Source organism: Vespula pensylvanica, chromosome 2 (assembly GCF_014466175.1).
Source record: "Vespula pensylvanica isolate Volc-1 chromosome 2, ASM1446617v1, whole genome shotgun sequence".
Taxonomy (NCBI): domain Eukaryota; kingdom Metazoa; phylum Arthropoda; class Insecta; order Hymenoptera; family Vespidae; genus Vespula; species Vespula pensylvanica.
This window is the reverse complement of record NC_057686.1, coordinates 8385655-8408024: the sequence shown is the minus strand read 5'-3', so window position 1 is coordinate 8408024 and position 22370 is coordinate 8385655. Positions and strand designations below refer to the sequence as shown.

The 22370-nt window shown below is 34.9% G+C and overlaps 2 protein-coding genes across 8 annotated transcripts; both read left to right on the top strand.

The window, feature by feature from the left end:
• The first annotated feature begins 1159 nt into the window (after window positions 1-1159).
• On the top strand, window positions 1160-15731 carry LOC122626883 (multiple epidermal growth factor-like domains protein 10). 7 transcript variants are annotated; one of them, XR_006326751.1, is made up of 11 exons: window positions 1897-2182; window positions 4061-4247; window positions 4535-4661; window positions 8843-9026; window positions 12663-12780; window positions 12895-13130; window positions 13402-13713; window positions 13775-14014; window positions 14335-14481; window positions 14570-14767; window positions 14798-15731. XR_006326751.1 is itself a non-coding variant. In XM_043807404.1 (10 exons), the coding sequence occupies exons 2-10, from the start codon at window positions 4156-4158 to the stop codon at window positions 14707-14709; spliced, it is 1596 nt and encodes a 531-aa protein (XP_043663339.1). In that variant the 5' UTR covers window positions 1160-1312; window positions 4061-4155; the 3' UTR covers window positions 14710-15731. The 7 variants fall into 7 exon arrangements, 6 of the variants coding, with proteins under 6 accessions (XP_043663339.1, XP_043663342.1, XP_043663340.1 ...); XM_043807404.1 differs by lacking the exon at window positions 1897-2182 and adding an exon at window positions 1160-1312 and having other exon boundaries at window positions 14570-15731; XM_043807407.1 differs by having other exon boundaries at window positions 13648-13713; window positions 13778-14014; window positions 14570-15731.
• Window positions 15732-16205: 474 nt separating this feature from the next.
• On the top strand, window positions 16206-22304 carry LOC122627335 (multiple epidermal growth factor-like domains protein 11). Its single transcript, XM_043808415.1, has 11 exons — window positions 16206-16407; window positions 16828-16909; window positions 16998-17437; window positions 17519-18233; window positions 18997-19127; window positions 19195-19294; window positions 19367-20257; window positions 20335-21389; window positions 21569-21735; window positions 21813-21983; window positions 22060-22304. The coding sequence occupies exons 1-10, from the start codon at window positions 16247-16249 to the stop codon at window positions 21950-21952; spliced, it is 3882 nt and encodes a 1293-aa protein (XP_043664350.1). The 5' UTR covers window positions 16206-16246; the 3' UTR covers window positions 21953-21983; window positions 22060-22304.
• Window positions 22305-22370: the final 66 nt, after the last annotated feature.

Here is a 22370-nt window from a genome sequence, read left to right as displayed (position 1 = left end):
AAAAAGTGGTCCCGTAACAAAGCGTTACGACAACAACAGACAAAATCGACACATACAAGGAAATATTCTGTTAGATCGAATTTCATTTTTCGTATGGTATTTACGAGAAACTTTCCTATTCGTTTTTTTTTTTTTTTTTTTTTTTCTTTAACGTCGATTCTATTAAATATTCTTACAACTTACAACCAGAGAAACTCCAAAACAACTCCTTCGTTAATAGTTTTAATGCATAAATAGATAGATAAAACATGAAATTAAATGAGAAGGAACAAGCACGTAAATAACATTAGAAAAAATACTTTCGCTTTTAGTATTTCTAAATGAAAACGTTTTATGTTTTTTGTTAACATCGTAAGTATAATCTGCATCGATTTCACAACGGCGAATTCGTATGCGCCTTCTCGAATCAAACGCTATTATTTTTTACTTACAATTAGATCCAAGAAACAATCCAAAGTGGAGACTCATTAGGCTGTCGTCATAATTTTAAATTTTATAAGGCTATTATAAAATATATGAACCTAATCAAGAAATTAATCCAGACGTCGACGACAGTGTTTGCATTAATTTTATCGTCGTGTTGTTAAAGTCGTGAAAAGATTCCTTCGTGCATTATTCGTCGAACGTAAAGGAACGTGAAGGTCAAGTAGTAATAATAAATTAAAACTTCTCTTTTCGAAATATTTCCACGAAATGATATCGATCGCTTTCGAAAAAAAAATCGCGAGACAAATAAAATAAACATGAGTAGTTTTAGAAAAAATGAAATCATTCGAACAAAAAGGACACGTTACGTTGCATTTTTATACGTTTTAAATAACAGGACAAGGAAGATGAGAATCTCCTTATCTCGAAATCTACTTATTTCGAAATTTAAATTACAAAATATTTTATAAATTTAAACGAATTATAGCCGAATTACTATTAGAACGTAGGAGAACAACCGATCGTTCTTTCGTGACTGCTAATTAGTCTATGTCGTAGGAGGAAGGCATTATTCTTGGCTTATAAGATTAAACGACCGATGGCTCGTTGAACGTTGCAACGAGAGTCCGGTTCATTGCGTGCCGCGAGAATTGAAGAAGAAAAGAGGGAATTGCCCTGACCAATCATCCTATTATACCAGTCTACTTGTTCGTAGTCACAGTCCGACAACCGACGAGAAGCCCAACTTCACTTTCGCTTGTCTATTCGGATTTTATCTTTTTTTTTTTTTTTTCTTCAAATGTAACTATGTACTTTCCTAAGAGCCAAAACGAGTTAGAATAGAGGATTTAAATGTTCAAGCGTTGTCCTTCGAACTATTCGGAAGGTACTTTCAGATTTTTTCATTGATCGTTAAAATCGAACGATCGTTTCAACTTTTTTCTTCGATACACGTATATAACCGTTCTTTTGAGTGAAATATCTTACACTACCGTTGAAATAATTTTCATTCCTTATTTTAACGTATAAGTAAAAGTAGCAGGCAGAGAGATAGTTATAAGTAATAATTTATTACATATTATCCAATAAGCTTTTTAATTAAAGTCTTTTTTTACAATCTTTGTAATACATAGATTGTGTAAGATACGTAATATCTGTGATGAAAAGTACTCGGTGGTATCAATATTTATAGGAATCTTAGTCCGTTGTATAAACGAACAGTAGATTAAAGGATACATCTAAAAGCGAAACTACAAAGTAAAGAAACAAACGAAAGGAACTTTTATTTCTCAAGCAAAGTCCACAGGATATCCTTAATGTGCATAGCGTTGTTTCGAGTATCGTTTCCCTTTTCGTCCCTTTCTGTTAATCGTATCCCCCTCCGAACTAAGCCGATCCCTCTTTTTTCTCTGCGTATCCCGTCTTTATCGTCATCCTCCTGATCGTTACGAGAGGGTCGGAGTTCATTGTGCCACAAGTGCATTCCGAGTGTCGACCACGCCAATTGCTCGTTACGTTCTTGCTGGCAGTTCTAAATCAGCTCGCGAATCCAACGTACGAATTTCGTCTGACAAGCCTAATAATTTTTGTGATTTCTTTTCTTTCCTTTAAAATGGATTCGATCGTTTCATTTGAACTTTAATACGAATAGTGATAAGTTTCAATTAGTGGCTCAAGCAAGTTGAAAAAAATTTCATAAAGGATAGTGATTGTTGTTTGGATTATATCATTAATATATTTGTATGCATCAATGAACGTAAGTATGATTATTAAAATGTTCAGATACGTACTCGGTAAACGACATTGAGAAAAGAACTAACAAAATAATAGAAATTATTCCGAGCTATCGTTAACGAAAATATTAAATAATAAAATTAGATTAACGAACACGAATTTGTGAGAATTTCTAATTCGAACTACTTGGGACTACTCGATATACTTGTTAATTAATTTTCCAACTTGACTCAAAAAACTCCACTAGAACATGACGCATTAGAAAAAGAGTGGGAGTAAGGGTAGGAGGAACGACAAAAAGTTGAATTATACTCTCGTAGGCGTGAAACATGCGAATGTGAGCTCGATTTCGATTTTTAATGAGCGTAACTCTATACACGGAATTATCATACAAAAGATCAAGAAGCAATTCTCACGAAATGCACAACTGTTCGTTCGGTGACTCTAAACGTCACTGAGATATTTTCTTTCTCCTCTCATGCAACGCTTGTCGCTCGATACAACGATCTCTACAATGCTCTAAACACTTAAATTACTATCTCACATAATTAAAACATGTTCTGAATGTGTTTGTTCAATTACAACTAATCCACTCGTTGAAGCAAACGACGTAGGAACGATATGGCCTTTATTAAACAAGATCGTGACATTAAAAAGGTTAAGGACGGATCGTCGTGTAAAATAATAAAATCGATTTCAAAAGTCTCAAGACAAGACAATGTACCTGACACGACGCGGGGAAATGTCAATGTGTGTGTGTAATTAATACGTATGAAAAATACTTGATAATATTAGTTAACAGTAATAGGAAAGGTGCGGTAGAACGTAACGCTCATTTTCTTCTTCAACCGTTGATAAGAAAACGATTGAGATGTCCCCTTCGTAAGTGTCGTGCCTACTCGAATTATCCGTCAAGTCCGTACTTCCCGTCGGAATACACCCTTTGAAAACGATCCCTCGAAAGGACGCGTCTGGTATTTGTGTCGTACCTCGGTGTTTCCGGTGCTATGACGATGACCGGTTTAAAAAATTAAATAGCGTCCCCGTTTCAATTCCCACGATAATCTTCATTTGTCTATCTGTGTGTATCAAAGTACTGTCTACTGGTCTAATATAGCACGTGTGATAAATCACTCGTCCTCGTTGGATCCATGCGAAGGAACAAATATTGCTAACTTTAAATTAGTTTATTGCACGTGCGTCCTGTCGGCCGAAACTCGATAACGTACGCTAACGTACAGTTAAATTTGCTCAATGTACTCCGCGTCGAATCTAAAATGGGTTATCATTATGTTTAATCTCCCAGTGGAATGATGTGTTTGTGGTTTTGTTACGACTATTGTATGATGCGGAATGAAGTATACGAAACGCATTTAGTAACTCGCTAACGAAAAATACAATAGAACCTTTGTTATCTTTATTAATGGGGACCTAACTGTATTTTTGATATAGCTAATATTGTATATAAAAAATTTTAATTATCATAATATATATTTTTTAAATTTCCAAATTACTTTATCCACTGTTCTGCTACTTTCCCCGACCATTCGTTTTCTATCATTCTACCAGGAAATCCGTCGTGAGTTTCGCGGGTGGCACACTTTCCCTAGCAAAATCTCAATGGTTCCCTGTTCTCTCTCTCTCTCTCTCTCTCTCTCTCTCTCTCTCTCTCTCTCTTTCTTTCTTTTTCTCTCTCTCTCTCCCTTTATTCTCCCAAAGAACAAGCAATAAGCGTAACATTGCACCTTTACCGCGTCTCACGTTACGGATAGTAACGAGATACCTCATAAGTATTCAAAGACCGCTGACAAGATCAATATCGTTGTTCGCTTCCTTAACGCTTTCAAGAAACGAAATATCTCTAGTATTTTCCTTGTTCACACAGGAATAATCTTTTCAGGAATAATTTTCGTTCGAGAAAACTAATCAACTTCGTTTGAAAAGAAAAATTAAGAAGGAAATTATGAATTTTAAGTAGTATCGCCGTACCTGGAAATGAACATCTTTGGAGAGTGGTTATTTCTTCTCTGGACGATCAAAGCGTCATACGCATTGTCGATTGACCATATCTGTACCAGGACTGAAAAGTGAGTAACTAGAAAAAATATAATGAAAAGAGAGAAAAATGTATATATTTAATGAAATTTCTCATATTTAATATTATCTAAAATATGTAATTATATGTATGTTATATATGTAATTATATCTACTACTCGCTTAATAGCTTTGATACGAAAGGACCTTGACACTGATCTTGACTAACTTCACTAGATATTCTATTCCATGTTCACCTTGTCCCATTCGCATGGCACTACAGCCGTCCTGATAAGGGAATCGCCAGAGAGGTTAATGGTTAATTGATCGAATGTTACAGTTACACGATCACCTCGATGGAAACATACGTACAGCCAGTAGTCGTGAACACGTACACGTGGTGCCTACAAGTTCCACCGAGATGTCCTCGAATGCGAACAGAAATGAGACAACGATATCGAATAAAAGTAAGCGACATTAGCGACATTAGATACATTAAATCATATACTATTAGACGATCTCAGAGAACTAATGTTAGATATCTTATAGAGTAATAAACAAAATTATATATTATAGATGATCCCTTAATGACGCAAGAAAATAAAATAAAAAAGGAATCATTATTTAATGCCAAAAGATTCGAAACACTTCTTTCGATTTAATCTTGACGTCTTAAGTATGCCTGTGTTATATGTATGTACCTCTAAGAATTTAATGTCCAAGTTTTCTCTCTCTTTCTTCCTTTCTCTCTCTCTATCTCTGTTTCTCCCTTTCCCTGTATCGTTAATCAAGCAATCCGTTCATTATAGAGACAGCATAATGCAATTCCACCGGTTACTTTCGTATAAAGCGTCGAGCCCGATGTTACTGGAGCAAACATTCCATTTCCTAGAAAGCTTCGGAGCTCGGCTCGTTTCGATATACATATATATATATATATATATATATATATATATATATGTGTGTACGGTAAACGTGTCCTCGAAACGTTATATAACAAGAAAATCGATCGGACACTTAACGAGCGACTCTCGATGGTCTATTAGACCGAAGTCGTTCGATTAAACAATTAATGATGCAAATAAGCATACCAGAAAAAGTGACGACACGCAAAATTATAAAATATTTCCTCATGATAAGATCGTTCACATCATTTTTAATGAAATTTCCTTTCTTTTTATCGTTCTTTTCTATCTCTTTCTCTTCCTTCCTTTCTTTCTTTCACTGAACGTCATCCCTTTCGCTAACTCGAGCGTAGTTGAATGCGTTAATTACGCCTTACGGGGAAAACGGCCGCTTCGAGTGTCTAATTAAACAAATAAAAAGGAACGAAGAAAGGAAGAGAAGGAGCCGCGCCTTGTAGACACGGAACTCATACAGCGAAGGATAAAAAAGAAGTTATGAAATCGAGTTAAAAAAAAGACCCGATGAAATAATTTTCTAACATATTTTTTTTAATTCCAGAATTTTTTTTATGAATACACAGCATTTTTATACATGCAGTATATTTTTTATACTAAACATATCTCAACGTAGACTTCTTAATAAATTGAAAGAACTTACGAGTCCTTAATATTACTATTCAACTATCAGCTCTATACTGATCTATCAGATCTTTTTAGTATTTCGATATATCGTTTCTATAAAATCACGAAATATCTTGCCATTTCAAAAGTTCTTTCCAACAAGAAACGTGATTTTTAAAAACGTGAAACGCTCAACCACATATTTTTCTAGAATTTCGAAAGACTATTCATACGAAGCAAGTATTTATATAACTACATTCGAAAAACGAATTTACCAACATAAATTATCATGAATCCATCAAACTTTTAACCATCGGCAAAGAAAGGCATCTACGTGATTCGTCATTTTTGCATTTCGAATGATCATCCTAAACTTTTGTTTTTATCGTAGAAATTATTTCAAAAACGAAGTGTTCTTGTCAAGATATAAGATAATTTAGAAGATAAAAAAAGAGAAAGAAGAGTTCGTTACGTATGAGATAAAAAAAAGTGAGTTTAAAAGTAGATTTTTTTAAATATTTTACCCATCGAACTTTTCGTAAAAGATCATTTACACAACATTTTATAAAATTTGTAACCTAATTCGATTCGATTCCTTCACTTCGTCGATATTATTACCAAAAGTAAAGTACTCGAAGAATTTAAACAACATGCGATTTGTACATTTCATAATCTGGCCGCAAATTATAATATGATAAAAGAAAAAGCAAAAAGGAAAAGAGAAGGTGATCGAGCTAAAAATGAAAAATCATAGATCGTACAAGACATCTCTTCGCGAACATATAAATAGCGAGAATAGATAGTGTAAACGAAAGTTGTGTCAAATATATTGCATTTCTTGTTGCTATTTACACATAAGATACTTTACCGATATCTTAAAAATACCGAGAATTTGATTTTTCAAGTAACTTTTGCAATAAAATAACAGTGAACTTTTCCTTATTGCATATGAACGAGGATTAATACGGAAAATTTACACAACATTCAGCAACAGTTTGTTTAAACTTGCACTACACGGACAACACGATATCTTCGTCTTAGATTTAGTGGAAAAAAAAAAATTTTCTCGTCGTGCCGGAACACAGTGCACGATTTTATCGAATCCATTATATCTCGACGATTAAAACGATAATGATCTAGTACTGTGTAAAGTGATTTCTTCTTACATCGAAAAAACACATGTAAAAAAACATAAATGAAACGACAAAAGGAAGGAGAAAAGCAAGAACTTGAGCGGATTAGTTCGATGGAAAATGCATCTGACGAAACAATCATATCGAAGAACTCGATCGATCACGCTCTCATAATTTCATCGAGCTCTTGCCAGCCAAGCAACTGGCGAAGGTCTTATTTACATAGAAGCAACAAAATCTTGAGCAGACATTACGTCTATTATGAGTATCGTGAGGCACGGCGCCAAGCTGGACGTGACACGAAACGAATCGAATCGATAACGTAATTCGTAATTCTAAGTTATAATGGTCATGCACATTGAGCGAGCTTCTTAGAGAATTTCTGTCTTTGAACGATCCATCGAGACCGTTCACCGATAGATAATTATTCGACCGTGGCATTCGTAGAATGAGAGATCCTTGTAACACAAAGTACGACCATAAACGTTTTCCACGCGTGAAAGATCCATTAAGTTGCAAAAATACCATGAAGAATTATTAAATTTTTCTTGTAAAAGAAAAAGAACAGTGTAATCTTTAGAAAAATGCAAGGGAATGGAATGATCAGAAATCGTAAATAAAAAGAATGAAAACTAAATAGTTTGATCTTTGAAGATAAAGAGAATAAAGTAACCAAGGTGATGCCATTCTTTCTTTTATATAATTTTTGATGAAATTATACTTTAACGAAAATATTTTCAGAATTTAAAACTTCAACCACTCGGATCAGTTTCGAGTCTGTATCGAATTTTCAAAGATCAGGTTATCCTCGACGATAAAATAATCAACTTTTAATCCTTCTCTTTTACTGTATCAAAATAAAAATATAGGAGAAACTACGATATATACTCGTTATATCCAGTCCGGTCCAATTATCGTTCGAGATTTAATCAACAGGATTCCTCTAACTACGACTTAATGAAGTTTCTCATTCGGTAACATTACTCCAAAGCTATAAATGAAAAATTCTGCTTAAGAACAGTGTAAAACATTTAAAAATATAATTTAACAAAAATTAAAGCAGGAATAAATAGAATAATTCAGCAAGTATATCAAAATCTATAGAACGTACATACATACATATGTATGTATTCCGTAATAGAGCAGAGTGACTACTCCACTTTCACTTTAAAATCGACACGATGAAAGAGTAGCATAGGTTGCAATTTGACAGACATGATTAATTAATCTTCAAAAGAATATGAGAGCATTCTACTCACAAAGATAAAAAATAATACTTCGTAATTCTTCTTTTCTAAAATTAGAATATAATACTATCAGTTACTTTTGATCTCAAAAACATAAGAAAAAAGATGAGTGTTTTTTTTTGAGTTTAACAACATGTAGATTACTACATACATGAAATCAAGCATATAAAATTACGTAAAAACGAAGATTTTACTATGAAATTCCCCAAATATTATGCAAACCAACGAATCTCTTACATCGACTTTTTCGTAATGCATGCAATAGTATTTTATATACGTGGGCGTAGTCGACGGCAGAATGAAATTACGATTGGACGAAGGAGGACGATGGAGGAGAAATGAAACGAACGTAGTAGCCGTCTTTAACGAGTTATTTATGAACATCTATTACATAGCCTTCTCCAGTGGTATCCACTTAAGACGGATTACGAATGAAACCGTTACACGGATATGCGAGCTCTTTCTCTCCTGTCTCTCTCTCTCTCTCTCTCTCTCTCTCTCTCTCTCTCTCTCTCACTCTGTCTCTTTGTCTCTTTCTTCCTCTTTTCTCGCTCTTTTTTCTCTCTAAAAAGTATCGGAATCTTAAGACTATTTTCTTGTAGAAAAGTATTCGGTCACGGAGAATGAAACAAATCGATGAGATGTTGGAAATATCGATATAAGTATACTGAAGCAATTGACAGGCGATCTAGAGGATAGAAATGTTCAGATAAGCGTTTGAATGAATGGAGTTCTTTTTCAGTCGGAAGTCAAGACCAGGAAGGTGAAGGAGTGCTGCGAGGGTTACAAACGACTGGAAATTCGCGACAAGAAGGACGGCGACGCGAGTTGTGTGCCTTTTTGCGAGAACTGCCTTGCGGGTGTCTGCGTTTCACCGAACAAATGTCAATGCGATCCAGGATACCAAGGAACGGATTGTTCGAAAGGTGGGTCTCCGTTTTATTCATAAATAGATCGATGTATCAATTTATACAAAAACGCTAATTGCATCAGTTATTTAGTTCGGTATATAATATATTTGTATTACTTACAGAAAAACAATAAAGGTGTAGTGAAACGTAATATTTATTAAAAAGTTAATAATATATTTAGATTATTTATAATATAGCTAATAATATATCTAGTTTATTATAAATACAAAATTTCCATAGATATATGTAACTAGAGATAATAATTATTTCCTTCTGCATATTTTTCCTTCTCTCTCAAATAAGACAGAGATTACGTTGCCGTTTCATCTCTTTAAAGGCACTATTCATTCATCTCCCACCAACGTTTTCACCCGTGGCAAGCATCGAACCTCTTTGTCATTCTTCGTTCTTTCTTTTTCGTGTCTTCTAATGACAAAGCTTAATGGAAAAAAAAAAAGAAACAGATGTAGATGTAAATATCTCTATACTAAATTCTAACACCGCTTATTCAAGCAAAAGAAAAAAAAAGAAAAAATAATGAGGAGACTTTTAAAGAAGATAAAATCTATACAGGATGTCTCATTTTAAACAATATGACCAAATATCTCAAATCTTATTGGTTGTATAAATAAATATTTTAAATAATATACATTAGGTCTTAAGAAGGAAATGTAACATTTATTGCAGCTATTTTGTAACTGGCACTGTTGTCAAGATACGGAATTCATGACACCTTTTTTAAATGGAAATCGATATTTTCAGTCGAACAAATGTTGTATAGAATATCAATGCGAATTCAACGAATATCTACAGTATTTTACCGATATTTCATCGAGTTATGACGCCTTGAAGATTAATAAACTGTGTAATCGCAATAATATTTTTTGACTGCTGGAGAGCACCGTGATTCATATGATTACAACTTTAAAAATATATGAACAAAAATAAATAAATAAATAAACAAAAGAAAGCAAGAAAAAAATTGATTAATAAATTCATTAGTTATCAGATATTTATAGATGTTTATTAAATTTAATCAGATTACTAGGATTGTACAGTTTCTTAAACTACAAAATGCCGTAACTCGATGAAATATCAATAAAAAGGTATATTAAAATACTCCTTGAATTCATATTGATATTTTCTACAACTTTTGTTAGACTTGAAATATCGATTTCCATTTAAAAAGATGTTATCACTTTCGCATCTTGACAACAGCGCTCTCTACGAAATAACTGCAATATGTACTACATTTCCTTTTCAAAACTTAGCAGTTTTCATTTGAAATATATTTTTATACAATTAATAGAATGAGGTATATTTGGTCATATTGTTTAAAATGAAACACCTTATAGAATCATCATTTCTTTAATCGGAAGCCACAGGCTTTCTTGCACAACAGAAATACTTTAATGTTTGGTAACTCTCAAAATGGATGATTATAAATTTCAAATTAGACGATTATGAATTATAATTATAAATCATCCACTTTGAAGATCCCGCTACTTCAAAGTGATATATTCGACTTTATTTTGTAAGATATTTATATAACCATTTTATAAAATGTTACTGAATTAGTTGTTACGTATACAAATACGTATGTATATACGTATATTATTACGTATGTAGATATATGTATATTGAAAAATATAATATATAAAGGAAACCTTTCATGAATATCGTAACATAATCGATGGGTTAAATCGATCCAGCGTGCAAAGGGGCGAGATTGCGAGAAGCAAATTCATCGATGTTGAGTAACGTTAGAAACACGATACTACAAGACAAGACTCTGAATACATGTTTAGATTGGATTCAATACTCTTGGGCTAACCTACTAAGCTCGAATTAACGTTGGATAATCAAGGAAATCTGCATAATCCGCTGTTCCACCAATAAAAATAAATTACAGGAACACGCGTAATTTCATTACGACGCTCAAAAAGATCGTGGAAAAATCTTAGTTAAAAAAGAATCATTTCGTATAATAGCTTTTGCAAATTTACTTGTTAACATTTTCGATGCTCGAATGAGAACAATCCAAAGTTGTAAATATACCCTACAAATATAAAACACACAAAGCTGTACCGCGATAGGACGAATAAATTTCACGCTCGGCGAAACGAACCGACCTTCCCGAATTACAAAGATTGCCAAAGCAAATTAAAATAGAGAAAATAAGAAAAAAATGTTTTTTAAAATACGCGTGTTCAAACGCGAATCGCGATAATCGAGAGTTTTTCCGCTCGACGTCATCGTTGTTAGAACGATTTCCTAACAAAAAAGCAAATGGCTTGGCCGTTCGTGATTACTTGTAGTATATTTTCTTTAGCTTAACGTTCGTATCTATACGAATATACGAAGTACGGCTCTATTATTAAAATAATAAAAAATACTCGATTATTAGAATATTCTCAGCTTTAACGCGAAATTCATATCATTCGAAGAACTCTAATCACTCGGAGATTATTTCTAGATGCGTTATTCAACATATTTCATTATAAATTTATATATAATATCCTTGCGGGAATAGTCCAAGGATGGACCAGTTTTTTGCAATTCGCGGAATCCTTGCGCAAAACTATTTAACCCATTTAACAAACAGTTTACAGCGTGTTACAAGCACGCACCTCATTTTTACATTACAATTTTCTTTCTATCTAAAGAACATGCCGCACGTATAGTCTAAACGTTAATGTCGCGTTAAACGCTGGAATGTGAATAATTAGCGCGTAAATGTGGCACCATAGGTGCGCTATGAATAATGAGACACGTTCTCTTTCGCAATTGCGTCCCTATCTTGATTTTGATAGCTCAAGGAGAAAAACCGCAAGTGACGAATAAAAGAAAATAAGTAAATAAAGAACTTTTCCAAAGTCGATCATATTAAAATCGATGCACATTTATCTATGTAAATTTTAAACTTGATTTCTTTTTCTTTCGCGTTTGACGCAACAATTTTGACGTCGATCCTTTCAAAGTGAAGAGACATATTTCCCACGATGACGCTGCATAATAAGAGAGGAAGGAAAAATATGTAGAAGCAATAGCAAGCCAAGAATAGAACGTTTTTTCACATTACGCATACACGTTTTGTAATAGCGTTTGCCTGAAAGAAGCAAGAATATCCCTTGCTCGATGTCCGTTATGTATATCTGTCGTTATTGCCAAAGCATATTTCAATAGAGCCACTCGTATTGTTACTAAAACGCGTTGTGGGCACTCGCGATCCGTCTGGATAAATATTATATCCACGATCGAGGACTCTTCGAAAGTTACGGATGCGCGGAAGTTACGAAGTCCTCACTTTCCCGACGAGTTTCAAGAAGCTCGAACACAAGGGAACTCTCTCGACTCGAAACGATTCAAAGAGAATTGACATTATAGAAGCAATCGAAAATCGTTTAGAACTTCAAATACGATTGTTCGACCGTAATAAAATAAGAATGGAATTTTCTACTGAATTTTGAAAAATATTTTAAACTGAAGAAACAAATTGTACGTAGTACAATATATATAAATTCCTCGAAATATATTTATTTCATTTTCAACAATTAAAAATAATATAGAAATGCATATAAATAAATAGATCAAGTATAATTATGAGCGAAAATTATGCCCGAAAAACTAATCTCTCAGCCTATTTTCTAGAATGCCCTCCAGGATCATGGGGCGTGCAGTGCATGGAAAAATGCGAATGCGCCGAAAACGTTATTTGCGATTCTAAAAATGGTACTTGTCGTTGTCCACCAGGTTTCTGGGGACCAAGGTAATATTAAATCACTATTATTCAACGACGTTTCATTTCCTTATAGCATTTATGTCGTATTCTGTATATTATTTTAAATACAATAATATGGATGATCATAATTGTTATCATTAGATGTGAAAAGAATTGTCCACCACAGCGCTGGGGTCGAGGATGTGAAAACTTCTGCAACTGTAAGGGACATATCAATTATTGTCATCCTGAAACCGGACACTGTACTTTCACATTTACCAATATACATTCCACGTCTGAAACCACAAATGCAGTTCGATTATTCAGTACGAAAATCATAGAATTCGAAAAAGGAACGACGGATCTTTCTTGGACGACCGAACGTATCGTGGAAGAAGGTATGCATTTTTTATATGACGATAATAAAAGCTCTTAACGAATCATTGTAACTTGTTATAAATTAATGAATTACGTAAAATAGAATGGTCGTGAACTATCGTCGTTTTTTCAACACAAAAAATTCTTTTTTTATTTCTTTCATTAAAATCGGCAAAATATCGACTGGTACCAAGTTACATGACTCACTCTGTATAACTTTTAATTATCATGATTAGATACTGTAAGAGCTTTTATTAGTTCCCAAGTAGTTTCCAACAATCGCGTTCATAGGATGGGATAATTATGTCACACCATCGAGCACGGATAGTAGTTTCGAAAGCACGAACAGCGAACCAACCTTTCGTTCTACCGTATTCGATGTTAAAACTAAAACGCATAATCAAGAAAATGATATCATGAGCACCAGCACGATTCGACCGTTGATCGTCCTTGTCTCTGTTCCGGAACGACAAAAGACTATTCTAACGAAAGATCGAAATAAGTTCGCTTTAAAGGATGCCTTTTTGGAACATTTAGAGGAAAAGGAAGAACTTCGTAATGACCTACCACTGAAAACTGATTACGTCAAAACTATTCATAAAGGTCCGTATATTCGTGAAAGAAAGTAAAGCTGAAATTGATTTGAATTTTGTCTTTTCGACAGAAGACGTTACACCAGCGGCATCGATCCCCTTGGACGTCGCGTTGATTATTATCGCATCAATCGTGTTTCTCAGTCTAATGTCAATAGCAATCGTGACGATCATACACACAAGGACGAAACTTTTTGAGACTGTACGACTTTCTATCTACAACGACGAGAAGGAGAAGAATAACGAATGTGAAAGCAAGAGGCAACGACCACCCGGAAGGATTTCAACGATCATTGATAGTGCTTTACCTCGTAAGTAGTGTCAACGACGTTACAACGTTCTCTCTTAGTTGATACGTAATTCACGCTTCCTTTTGCGATAATACTTGCCAGTGAAATCTGTACGTCCTTGACTTCACTTATTTCTCTCGCGTTCACGTAACCCTCACTCGATGACTTTTGATAATTTTGCTCGCTTTTGCAAAGATTACCTTATAATGAATCTAAATTAAAAAAAAAAACTAAATCCCTTGAAATTCAATGTACTATTGATCAACATGCATTTTAATACTTTTTACATATTCCTGCTTGTGTGCTATTAAAACATTTAACAAGTTATAATAATGTTTAAGAGATTCCTGTACGTACGAATCCAGACTTCTTTTCGAATCCTGAACAAATCGGTACAATCTTACCAGCTAGTATAAATATCGAACCCGTAAGTAGTTACTCTAATGGTACCGCAACGATCGGCCTTCGAATTTCCGGTCATCTTCGTGGTAAGCTAAAGAAAAATATTCTTAACAAATATACTATATATAATCGAAATTACGTTCTAAATCGACTTTCACCATTTCCACATTTCAGAGCTGCTGCAAGAAGATCATTATGACAGGCCACCAACGACCTTGCTACGCCTTCACACGGATTTCGAGTCGAACGGCGAACACCTCTATGACGAGATTCCTTTGCAATCGACGGGCTTCTGCGAGCGTAAAAGCACGTGATCCGTTCAAACGTGATTAACTCGCTACTCGACTATATCTCTCTCTTTATCCCTCTTTTCTCTCTCTCTCTCTCTCTCTCTCTCTCTCTCTCTCTCTCTCTCTTTTATCATACGGAATAAAACGAATCATTCATTATTGAAGTAATAGGCGTGAATAAACAGAAAAGTATATGTATGTACGTGCCAGCAGTGTTCAAAACAAAATTCTCCAAGGAAAATCCGACCGAACTGGTTTTTGACCTTAAGCATAGCAATTGAACACACAAGGCTGCACGTAAATTATTGATCATTGATTCAAGAAAATAATAAAAAATTAAACCACGGCGATGACTGTTCTCAAACGGTCCGAACAGTACACGCCTCCTAACGAGTAATAAATTTATTCAGCGTAACGCGTAGAATTCAGAGAAATTAACGCCGTTATTTATTTTATTTTTCTTCTTTTTTATAAGCTTACGTCAAACTATTTCCTCGAGCTACATGCATCGAATCAAAACTGGACGTTGTTTATTTTGAAGGAGAGATAAAATGTTATGTCGTATTTGAAAATGACTAATATTTCTAATTACTATTCGAAATTATTTTATATAAAAACAGTCTTATCAGTGGTAGGATTTTGTAACGAAGTCGTCAGTGTTCGTTATTATAGATAAATAATAGATATAGTTTTAGAAATGTAATACTTATTTTGTACTGTCTCGTAATTAAAAATTCCAAACCCAAGATGTCGAAATTCATATGTGTACGATAGAATAGATTACGTTATTTACTTCGTATAAATGTTATATTATATATTTAGTTTTTTATTATAACGAAAACTAAAACCATTTTTTATATATGTATATATCTAATTTATGATATATTCGACTAATCCCAGATAACTTTTCCTTATCGACGTATGAAAATCAGGGCAGTATAACTGTCATTATGCATTCAAATCTTATCTCGTCACCCCACGTCCTTCTCAATGAGTCATCATTAAAAAGAGAAAGAAAGAAAATAAATAAGAGGAAGACCAGAAAATTGTGTCGATGCATAAAAAAGCGATAATGCTTAAAACAAAATTGCTTACATCGCAAAATTCTTTTTTTCCTTTTCAATTAAAAATCCCGATAGATCGAATAATTTCAACATAATACCGAGACACAGCAAGATCAATAAACATTTCCGCGAATAGCAGAATCGCTCATGTAGTATACAAGTTATTTCTAAGGTGATATATACCAAATTTGTAAAATTTTTTAAGATTTCAAAGCTAAAAGAATTCCTAAATATTCATACATTGCGTATATAAAATAATTTGGAACGTATCTACAATATAATGAACGATATCGAATACATAGCCTTGTATTATTAGATTAAGCTAGTAAATTTCATGACATTATTTTAGAAACATCTTATACAAGTTCTTGTTAAAGATGCGAAAAATTATGACCTCTGTATATTGTTCTTATCGAATAGATTGCGTTAGCAGCGCAATCGAAAACACGAAAGGCGTATGTAAATCTCAGTCTTGTTCAGATCGCAGTTCATTCAACATGAAGCGATTTCTGATCGGTACGATTTTACTCGCATCTCTAGTAGTTGCTGGTACCTGGGCAATCGAGGGTGTCAAGGGAGGCCATCGTCCTCGTTATCCAACGAGCGCCAATCAGTACGGTGGGAACAACAATAGCGTGCTTTGCTACAAAACAGTCCCGTAAGTAAAACATTTACAACTCCTTTCGAAAACGAAAATCATTGATTTTGTATTTTTGCCTTAATATTTCACTTAAAACATATAATGCATATATTTGTATTGAATATATCTTTCAAATAAACATTGTATCTATACTAAATATCTATGTAAGTATATTATAGAAGATGATTTAAAAAATGTAAGGGTACAACAACTTTGAAACGCAAGATTTTGTAAGATACCGAAAAAATGCTAATCGAAAGAAAATGAAATAGAATTTTTGCCGTTGAAATACTCGCAAAAGATACGAATCGAGATCAAGGTTGCATGATGCGTACCCCTTCGCGCATTTCTCATTTACTTATCGAGAGAATGTTAGACGACCTCTGACCGCAAGAATATCTACGTTATATGCGTCCCAAAAACAATATTCATGTTTAGATACAATCATGCATTGGCTTATAATACGACTAGCGGAGTGCCTTACAATACGATCCCTTTGCCGCAGGACAATCAGGACTATGTGAGTATCTTCGTTTTCATTTATTGTGATATTCGTACTAAAACGAAAATTGAAAAAAGAACTTCTTTGTTCTTTTCTGTAAAATCAGGCTCATAGTCATGGATTCATAACGATTTTGGACTGCTGCGAGGGTTACAAGCGTAACATTACGAACGGTAATTGCGATTTTCATTGCGAGCAAGGCTGTTTCGGGGGCGAATGCACTGGGCCAAATCAATGCACTTGCAAACCCGGCTGGTTTCCTGAAAATGGAGTCTGCATGCCTGTTTGTCAGCAGCCATGTCAAAAAGATGCTTACTGTTTTTCTCCGAATGTTTGCGCGTGTAAATTGGGCTATGACGAAGTGAATGGCGAATGCAGGCCAATCTGTCCCGGTGGTTGCAGAAACGGCGAGTGCATCGCACCACGCGTTTGCAGATGCAAGTCTAGTTACGTATTGAACAATCTTCAGGAATGTGTCCCTGTCTGCGAAGGTGGTTGCCCCCATGGCGAATGTACAGCACCCGGTATTTGTACTTGTTATGAAGGGTGAGCTTTCTTATAGTTTTTTTCTTATTATTTTTATTTAGATTCTTAATACAAGCCCATACCTAATCTCGATCTTTTTAGGTATACGAATCCACCGAATGAACGAGAATCTTGCGTTCCTTATTGCCAAAATAATTGCAACGGTGGCCAATGTATCTCACCTGGTATCTGCAATTGTATCCAAGGTTACGTGCGTAACTCAAATGGTGGGTGTTCACCGGATCCCGCGTCGAATCAATGTAGATACGGTTGCGGTCAGCACGGCGTTTGCATCGGTTACAATCGTTGTCAATGCGAAACAGGATTTAAATCAGAACCAGACACAGGTCGATGTGTACCAGATAAACGATCAGATCAACCACCCTATGGACAACCGGATCAACCACTTTACGGACGACCAGTTGATCAACCAACCTATGGACAACCGATCAATCAACCAACCTATGGACAACCGGTTAATCAACCATCCTATGGACAACCGATTAATCAACCAACCTATGGACAACCGGTAAATCAACCAACATACGGACGACCGGTCGGTCAACCAACTGGTAGCCAATACGAGCCTATTTGCGATTTACCCTGTCTGAACGGCGAATGCACTGGTTTTAATCAGTGCACCTGCAGACACGGCTACACATTCGAACAAAATGATCACACACGAACAAGATGTGTACCCGTTTGCATTGGTGGTTGTTCCAATGGAGTCTGCACGGAACCAAATCATTGTATCTGCAATCCCGGCTACAAGAAAGATCTCGGTGTCAAAGGTAGACAAAGATGCATACCGAGCTATTAGGCTGTTCTGCCTAAAGTAGGAAGGAAGAGACAAACAGAAAATTATTCAGAATTAAATTAATTGAATTAAAAACTTTCTTTTCCCTTATTATATCTAAAAAATTGGAAATATTACTTACAAATTTTTTCAATTTCGCGCCAAAACAAATCTATCGATTCTTTCTCATACATGTATATACGCATCCTGTATCGTTTCAAAATCCTCCGAGAACCTTGACCTAGCAGTCGGTAGGTATCGGAAACGCTATTAATTTGAAATTAAGCTTGGCTTACGAAATTACGACGTTGCTATTACCCAAACAATTCTACCGAACAGAGTCGAGTCAGCCCGGAGAGATTAATATCAAGAATGTAATATCCTAACTAATGAATCTTACACCTTCTGATCAGAATGTAAAAGACCTTATCTATCGTAATCCCATCTCCGCTTTTACTATTGTGATATGTATATGTGATTTTCCAAATGCTTTATGTATATATGTATTTTCCCATGACATCGATCGTAATCTAATTTCAATTTTCCATTCGGTTTAAAGAAAAAAGGTTATGATGAATTCATCAAGGATCTTTGAAATAGTTTAAAATAACCGTGATAACAACTGACATGTAACATCCTGCTTGTTACCGATAGTAGAAGTCATGATGTCTGACGAATAGAGGAAAAGTCACGAGGTATAAATTCATCGTGGCAGTCTCCGATAGTCTTTTGTACGATACACTCTAAAATTGTAAAAACAAATAACAAATCTATATTATATTAAATAAGAAAGAGATCAAAAAATACCATGAAGTCGTTATTTTTCTTCCTTCTTTGTATATTCATCATAGAAATGGAATATTCTGTAGTAAATTCTGAACTTAACGATCAAGGATACTGCACTAGATCCATCAGGTAAAACAAGCTTTTATTGCCAGATTTCATCGAAGGTAACGTCACATCGGTCATATTTCCATTGTAGTTACAGAGAATCGCGAAGTGTTCCATACCTTGAAACTTATAAGGAAAAGAAATGGGGAATCTTTTATACAACAAAGTATCGATGGAACTATAGAACTGAGGTAAGAGAAATCTCATTAATGTTTTCTAAATAATCGGATGATCATAAAATAAAAGAAACATTCTTCTCTCAGTATTACACGAATTGGAAAGAAGAAAGGAGATGCTGTAACATGTACATGAAACAGAACGAGAAATGCGTACCCATATGCTTCCATGATTGTGGTCACGGTGATTGCGTGAGACCTAATACTTGCTCCTGCCATAAGGGATATCAATTAATGAATTCTCACAACCCAGTTTGCGTGGCCATTTGCAAACATCCCTGCGTGCATGGTCGTTGTACGGCACCTGATGTTTGTTCATGCAATCCTGGTTATCGGATGAATTCAGACGGATTTACTTGCGAACCGATTTGCAATCCAAACTGTGATTTGAAAACTGCATTCTGTTCAGAACCAAATCTCTGTACATGTCGTAAAGGATACCAAAAAATCGATTACACGACCTGCATGCCTATATGTAGCTTACCGTGCGACAATGGTAATTGCACAGCACCTGACACCTGCACTTGCAATCAGGGATACTCTTTAGACCTTTACAATAAGTTCATCTGCAAGCCGATATGTGACAAATGCGTAGATGGCACTTGCACTGCACCAGGAATTTGTACCTGTGTTCAAGGTTATTCATTGAACGAGGAAGGCTATTGCAAGCCAGTCTGTAGTAAATCTTGTCATATGGGTATTTGTATCGCACCTGAAACTTGCATGTGTCATGAGGGTTATGGCTTCCTTAACGATTCAACGAACGTATGCGAACCGATCTGTCTAAAAGCATGCGTTAATGGCTTTTGCAAACATCCTAATGTTTGCGAGTGTCATGAAGGATTTCAGAAGACAAGCGAGGAGACAAGCTTGCACATTTGTATACCTCATTGTAATAGTCCGTGCGAACCGTATGGAGAATGTACCGCGCCTGACGTTTGTACCTGCCATGCGGGGTATTCGCTCGCTGATAACGACGTAAGATGAACTACTATACCAATAAATGGTTACCGATGGAAAAATATTTTTACCTCTATCTTCTTTTTTTTCTTCAGGAAGCTATTCACTTTGACGAAGAATCGGTATGCAAACCTATTTGTAAAGAAGAGTGCGTTAATGGATTTTGTACTTCACCAAATTACTGTAGCTGCTGGTCAGGATATAAACATTCCGACATTAACAACGTTTGTATACCAGTCTGCAATCCTACTTGTTCGTTACATAGCTATTGCGAGGCACCTAACGAATGTATCTGCGATGAGGGATACCAGTTAGCGACAGATAATATAGAGAAAAATAATATGACTTATATTTGCGAGCCGATTTGTAAGGAAGAATGCATTAACGGATTTTGCAACGCACCAGATGAATGCAGTTGCAATATAGGCTATGAAAAATTGAACGCTATCAAGTCTAATGTTTGTAAACCAATTTGCGAACCTTCTTGTTGGTCTCATAGCAGTTGCACAGCACCTAACGTATGCACTTGTGATGAAGATTATGTTTTAATAACAAACAAAGAAAATTCGTCTAAGTGCGAACCAAACTGTCAGCCTGCTTGCCCTCCTAACAGCATTTGTAAAATTCCAGGACTATGTCTTTGCAAAGAAGGTTATCATTCGTATTATGATAACAATTCTATGAACTGCGAGCCGATCTGCGAATTCGATTGCAAAAACGGTATCTGCTCTTCACCTAACACCTGTAGCTGCGAACTAGGTTACATTAACAACAAAAACGGCTCATGCGTGGCCCATTGCTCAATCGATTGCGGTAATGGGACCTGTACAGAACCAGAAGTTTGTAGCTGCAACGAAGGCTACGTATTAACGGAGGAAAGTTTAACTTGCGAACCATATTGCAAAAATAATTGCACTAATGGCAAATGCGTAGCACCAGATGATTGTCGTTGTTACGATGGTTTTATAAAAAACGGCAACGATACCGATTCAATATGCATTAACGCCTGTAAGGATGCTTGCAACGAAAATGGAATTTGTCTCGACGATCAAGGTAACTGTGATTGTTTTTTCGGATGGAATGGAACAGCCTGCGAAGAACCGACTTTTTGTATAGTCGACATTTTAGAGGGATATAAAGCATATGAAACGTGAGTGCTGTCTTTGTCTTTTCCTTTTATTCCGAGGGTTACTTCAAGCTTGAGTAGAATAAAATGTACGACATACCTATTGAGCTTTTATCTTTAAACGTACTTTGTAATGAAACATTTAAATTTAATCTCAAGTTAAGATCTAGAAATCATATATTTTTTATCGTTTTTTTTTGCAGATTATCAATCATAAAAGGACAAAGTCATTCGAAGATATTAACGAGCGAAACCTATCCAACCTGCCAGCAATGCTTGAGCGAAGTCAATAATCAGACAACTTGTTTCGAATTTCAAGATAATATCTTCGGGGAACAAAATTACTCGGCCGTATGTCTCGTCGACGCAGGTATATGACAAAAAATAAAGTTGGTTTAACGAGCCAAAAGGGATTTTAAATGTCACGTATTTCTTTTTATTTTCAAGCTTCAATGTGCTACATAACGCATAGCCCCATGAAGGAAATTGTGAAAGTTAGCGTCGCCGTCGGAGGAGTAGCCGTTTTAATTATGATCACTTCGATTGGCGTTGCTTGTTATAAGTTTAAAAAGCAAAAAAATAAATAAATAATTTTTTTATTGTAACAAATATAAAATAGTAAGACAGATACTTTAAATTGAATAATTTGTATAGAATAGTTATATCAATTTATTGATACAAATTTTTATTGCAGGTAAATCATCCTAGATTTAAAGTATCAAACAATATGTTTTCCAAAAATAATACTAACCTTTAATAATAGTAACATCTACTGAAAATGCATTAAAGTAGACGAAGAAAAAAAATAGAAATTCTTTCGTGAATCTACGCAAGATATATTGTTCACATAATTGTGTTATTTTTATATCAATGTTACAGCTGAAATTGTTAGATCATTGAAATAAATAAATAAGCCATGTTAAATAATGATGGATCGTACATCGTGTAATACATTTTTATTATATTCATTAACAAAATTAGATTAAACACTTAACGGAATAAAAG

Coding starts and splice junctions, on each gene's coding strand:
- LOC122626883 (XM_043807404.1), top strand. CDS start 4,156: ATGAACATCTTTGGAGAGTGGTTATTTCTTCTCTGGACGATCAAAGCG. Junction 13,131..13,401: donor CGAACGTATCGTGGAAGAAG/GTATGCATTTTT, acceptor TCGCGTTCATAG/GATGGGATAATTATGTCACA. Junction 13,714..13,774: donor CGTCAAAACTATTCATAAAG/GTCCGTATATTC, acceptor TCTTTTCGACAG/AAGACGTTACACCAGCGGCA.
- LOC122627335 (XM_043808415.1), top strand. CDS start 16,247: ATGAAGCGATTTCTGATCGGTACGATTTTACTCGCATCTCTAGTAGTT. Junction 16,408..16,827: donor CTTTGCTACAAAACAGTCCC/GTAAGTAAAACA, acceptor ATTCATGTTTAG/ATACAATCATGCATTGGCTT. Junction 18,234..18,996: donor AAAGATGCATACCGAGCTAT/TAGGCTGTTCTG, acceptor ATATTATATTAA/ATAAGAAAGAGATCAAAAAA.